Raw genomic sequence first — 5,418 nt, 5'->3', positions numbered from 1 at the left:
TCCAGTGGCGTGAGTCGTGGTAATACTCAAATCGATAGACTCAGGAAACCCCCAGATAAACACCTTATGTACCTTTTATCCCACTGTGTCTGGGCACGCAAGCATTATGCTTTTTCCGAGTTCCCTTGGGCCCCTGTATCGAAGCGAGGTTAAGTGCCCAGCCTTTGATATGAACATGATTTATGCGATCTCATGCAAATAAAACTCATTTTCACAAGAAAGGTTGTGCACTTGGCCTCATTTTGTAACATCCTTGAAGACCCAGGGTGGGGAAGGACTAAAGGTGCGGAAAAACGGGCAACCAAAAACGTACAACTTGTCATGCAACATTGCTGCAAAACAAGTTGAATAGCGATGTTCGTGTTTTACCACCCGCGTTCAAACCTGTCTTGCAAAAAATCAGGTTGTTAACAGGTTTGAATGTGGGTGGTAAAACGCGCAACATTGACCCGGGCACCCTCTGCTTTCAAAATGGTGGATCATTGGCCGAAACCCAACCCGTCTTGCGGTTTCCGTTGTCTCAAAAACTGTCCGGTCTCAAACGATCATTTATTTTATGAGAAAAGGAAGCTGTAAAAGTATCGGTCAACACCAGGAGCCCATGATGGGCTCCTGTCAACACATACAACAGATATGGTCGACTAAAACAAGCAGGTCCTCTAACTTTTCATAAAACGTGTTACTTTCTCACCTTTCTGTATTATGATTGACAAGTTTTCCATGTAGGTTGGTTTATGCAGCCGGGCCTACAATGGAGGTCAAATGTGCTGGAACCTTCCCACTGACTTCAGTAAAGCTGCCGACTTCTGCAATCCCCTCCCACCTCAAACAATGTTGGATTTAGAACGAAATGAATGGAAATGAGTCCTTTTGGGATTGCAACATCATTGATGGGAAGAGTGGGGAGGGGAGAAAGAAATAAACCCAAAGCCTATTCAAAAATTGTTACTAGAGACAGAGTCGAAAGTAATAATACTTGGAGGGAGGAGGGGGGGGGGGGGGGGGGGGGAGTCTACAATGTCCCGAATTCTTTTGACCTCCATTGTAGGGAGTTATCATAGCAAATGGCAAAGATGGCAGTTGCACGCTTCGGGTCATGGCGGGCTCCTGACTCGGTTAGGCATAGAGAACTTCAAACACCGAGACCTTAGAAAAATGATGGAGGAGGAGGAGGAGTCTACAATGTCCCGAATTCTTTTGACCTCCATTGTAGGGAGTTATCATAGCAAATGGCAAAGATGGCAGTTGCACGCTTCGGGTCATGGCGGGCTCCTGACTCGGTTAGGCATAGAGAACTTCAAACACCGAGACCTTAGAAAAATGATGGAGTACTTGCCTTGAGGCATCTTAAAAAAACGTTAGGGGTTGTTCACATGGTACAGGAATGATGATACCAAAGCGAGCATTTCTTTCCCGCTCAAGTCATTCCGCTTTTCAATGCAAATAAAACTCTCGTTCTGGTAGGAAATTTCATTCTGGTATCGTGAAATTTTAAAACGAACTTCGTTCCGGATTGAAAATCGCAAATCGTGTATATGTAGTTTGGCCAAAGGGGTGCATGCGTGTTTGATCTGGCGCGAAAATCACAAATGCTGAGCCGGTCGACTTTATCATATAAATGCAGTACAAACTTTGCTCTGGAACTAAACTCTTCCGGAATGAAATTCATTCCGGTATCATATAAACAGTCCCATAAAAGGCAAATGGAAGCAGTAACGGCTGGAATCTTAGAAAATTCCCTCTTTTCTTTTTTTACCTGAACAAGGGTCTTGCCCATTTGACAAGAAATATGCTTTAAAATGTAAAATACCTCGAGCTATTTTATGACATTGCATGCACTTTCTATTGTTAAAATCACCAAAGTTCTTAACGTAATTGTAATTTTTTTAAACCGCTTATTATCCATTGACTGTTATAACTCATCTTTGACCATTTCCCTATCGTAATCTATGCCATAAACGTCTTTTAAGCGCTGTTTAAAGGCCGCAATTGCATGAGGAGGAACCTTAAAACTATCGAGGATCGCTTTACGCTGGGCCTTAAAATCAGAGGAACGCATCGCGTACTCATAGAACTGCACCGTCTTTATCACTCCTTTGTCCAGCTCGTGTGGGCCCCATTTGATATAGTTTAACGCCATGGAAATGTCCACCGGACCGCGCTTCACTGAGGGGTAGTAGTGTAGCCCTCTATCGTTTGATTTGTCAAACTTAACCTCTGATATACCAAGGTGTTTAGCCATAATACGTAGTAGGTCTTCTAACGTGGTTGTCTCATTAAACGCTAGGTTATACGCAAAGTTGAACACCCTGTTGTCCTCGTACTCTGGAAGAACAATCAAGAGATTCGCTACATCTTCAGAGAAAACAAAGCTCAGCGGCTTATCATGAAGGCTGGGCGGCAACTCAAGCGGTCGATCTATGATGTCATGAAAGCGCAGCCACAAAAGATAGTTCCAGAAGCGATTGGTGTTATCACGCAACCCAATAACGTCAGGAAGCCTTAGAATAATGTAAGGGATGTTCCATAGTTCGTGTTCTCTTTTGATGGCTTCCTCACCTACAAGTCAAGGTTATTGTGTTAGGTAAGTGAAATCCAAACCAAATATGATGACTGCTTTAGGGGGAGAATGACGTAAAAGTGAGCAGCATTTATGAAAAGATTCTGTTGTTTACGACGTACATTATCGACGAGCTATGTAAGCAAACTGATGGCTTGTATGTCCTATCACAGCAAAGCCAAAAGGATAGCTGCTTCATATCTCAGAAGATTTTGCCATGGACTTAAGGGTGTTTCTAATAATGATTCTGATGATTCACGATATATAGTCATCACCTTATAACGTGCGCATTCAATAACTTCCCTCCCCCTCCTCCCCCCCCCCAAAAAAAAAATTGTTCCTAACTCTTAAAAGATGGACAAATGCGAATGAGATGACTACAGAAGTTGAACCCTATCCTGGTGCTGAATTTTGATCAATTTAAACGAAGCCGATATCACTGAATCTTGTGCTCCTTACATTCCAGCTTGTTGCTACCGTAAAGGTCCCTTTGAGCATAGGCGTCTCTCTCCCTGGGATCCTCGGGCCGCACAGCATCCTCCTCAAGCGCAGGCCCTTCATGGGAAGGTTCCTTACACACCTCGTACACCGAGTCCGTGCTGATGTATATGTATCGTCGAATCTTACTGCGCATTTTTTTCATAAAGTCCTGGAAGCAGAGAACACCACACCAACAAAAGTTAGGACAACTAATTACCCATTCAATACCAATTACCCAGGCTATTACCCATTCTGAAACCCCTGATGATTTCGTTGTGAAGGCCGGTAGATCATGATGGTGCACAGTCCCTATTCAATAGACTAATTAAACAAATTTTTCGAACAGACCTTCTAGTAGATAGTCAATGAATGTCTTGAAAGGGGGTTAGGGGTAAGCTTTTAACCTGGGTTTGAACGTGGCAAATTCCGCTGCGCGAGATCTCGCACGATAGGGACTTCACGATCAGACGTGTTGGGAGCTAAAACGTCGCCTAAAAAGTCAATTTACGTTCTTCCAGTCTTTATCGCGATTATTCTTAGTTTAGAAAGAAAAATAATATTTCGTCGTCGCTTGTTTATATCTTTCATAAAATGTAAAATTAGGCAATCTCGTTGTAGTCGTGCAAAAAAGTCAAAGAAATGTACAAAAAAGTGTGATGCACATGCAAAGTTGTTGTTTTGCCTTCTAAGCCTTTTTTTCTTGTTGCCATCGGAACTTTGAGTCGCTGAAGTCAACTAAGATGTGGACGTGTACAATCTCAAAACTCTTTCCTGCGCAGACGCCCACTCTCATGCGTCGTAGGGAGGTAAGCGTTGCCTCCTTTGTGGGATGTCGTGAACAGTCACGCACCTGCGGCGCGAAGAAACGCGAGAGCCTCTCGCTGCTTCGACTCTAGCTCGCGCGTTTTCCGTGGTTGGACTCGAAATGTAGAGCTTATTTAGGTAACTGTTTACCTTGATCTGTTTGGGTTTGTAGCCACTGAAGTCGAACACTGCATCCCACATGCCTTTATCCCGAGTCACATCCTCAAGTTTATCTGAGCATTCATTAAAATAATCCCGATCACACTGGATAAAGTTGACCCATGGTTTGATTCGTTTCGATGAGTCCCAGTACCAAGTTCCTCGATGCAGAACGGTAATGTCGTTTCCTCTAAGCTTCAATCGCGCCACTGTTTCACTCCCCAACATACCATCTCCTCCGAGAACAAGGATTTTCTGCCCATAGCCTACTGCGGATGAGATACACAGTCCTAGGAACAACACTGCAGACAGGGCCAGAGAAAGCATTGTCTTGTCTGTAAAGGAGTTGCTGTGGAAAAAAGGCCTCTTTGTCTTCACTCGGACAGTGATAAATCCCTGGGGATCGTCGATATACCGTCAGATTTTAAGCCATGATTACATTTGCGCTTATAATATATGTAGCGCTAATTTTTGCCCGTAACTAACAACTTAATATACAATAATATACAATACTACCAACCATAAAAAGTGGCTTAAAATATCTAGAAGTTAATAGATCTAAATACGTCGTCGGTAATTAAGAAGTGTCCTGTCACGCAATCGCTTCCCATCATAGGGCATGTCACGAGGGTCTCATGATGGGGTAGTCGTCATCCCGGGGGGGGGGGGGCACTTGGGTATTCTTAGGGTGGGTATGTGCCGCCCGGGACTCCAAATTGGCACCCCGTTCTAAAAAAATTTTTCCCTAAAATTGAAACCCCGTTATAGAATTCGCCCTAAAACTGATACCCCGTTCTAGAAATGGGCCAATTGTTTATACCCCGTTCTAGAAAGTTTGTAAATTGAAATAGCCCTGTCTTTTTAAAAGGATATTTCTTTATTTGTTCGACTTATGCATCAAATAAATGCTTCTTCATAATCAGCAACAATTTTAAGCAGAAGATAAAGCCGTGACCCACAATTTTTTATACCCCGTTCTAGAAAACGCCTCTGAAATGGATACCCCGTTCTAAATCATGCAATCAGGAGCTTCAAAATCACGACCCCGTTGGGCGGCACATACCCGTATAGGTAATGTATGGGAGTACCCCCCCCCCCCCCCCCCCCCCACCCCGGGGTCGTCATCAACAAATATTTTGGCTTTTCTAGGGGCTAACGGTCAATTCCTTTCCGTCACGGTCAACAGACAACTGAAGACGAAAGATCAATTGTTTTGAAAAAGTGAGTACCATAAAATTGAGCCAGAAACTCAGAAGGAGTTTCTGATTGAAGCAAATAAACTGACAAGACAGTTTGATAAACTCGTTGACGTCATGGGTACGTTCAATCGATGCAGTGTACATGACATACTTTCTAACATCTTGATCAAACGCTGACCAGTTGATGCCTAGTTGCAGCTTTTGCAGCCCTCCAAA

The 5,418-nt window shown here is 43.5% G+C and overlaps 1 protein-coding gene across 1 annotated transcript; it reads right to left on the bottom strand.

Moving 5' to 3' along the window:
- Window positions 1–1,699: 1,699 nt before the first annotated feature.
- On the bottom strand, window positions 1,700–4,534 carry LOC140926491 (uncharacterized). The gene is made up of 3 exons (XM_073376223.1): window positions 3,995–4,534; window positions 3,020–3,209; window positions 1,700–2,559 (listed from the first exon to the last, which is right to left on the bottom strand). The coding sequence occupies exons 1-3, from the start codon at window positions 4,328–4,330 to the stop codon at window positions 1,913–1,915; spliced, it is 1,173 nt and encodes a 390-aa protein (XP_073232324.1). The 5' UTR covers window positions 4,331–4,534; the 3' UTR covers window positions 1,700–1,912.
- Window positions 4,535–5,418: the final 884 nt, after the last annotated feature.

The sequence above is a fragment of the Porites lutea genome, chromosome 2, assembly GCF_958299795.1.
Source record: "Porites lutea chromosome 2, jaPorLute2.1, whole genome shotgun sequence".
NCBI lineage: Eukaryota > Metazoa > Cnidaria > Anthozoa > Scleractinia > Poritidae > Porites > Porites lutea.
Note: the sequence above shows the minus strand (reverse complement) of the source record. Positions and strands in the feature narration are given on the sequence as shown.

Coding starts and splice junctions, on each gene's coding strand:
- LOC140926491 (XM_073376223.1), bottom strand. CDS start 4,330: ATGCTTTCTCTGGCCCTGTCTGCAGTGTTGTTCCTAGGACTGTGTATC. Junction 3,210..3,994: donor ACAAACCCAAACAGATCAAG/GTAAACAGTTAC, acceptor CTCTGCTTCCAG/GACTTTATGAAAAAAATGCG. Junction 2,560..3,019: donor CGGTAGCAACAAGCTGGAAT/GTAAGGAGCACA, acceptor CTTGACTTGTAG/GTGAGGAAGCCATCAAAAGA.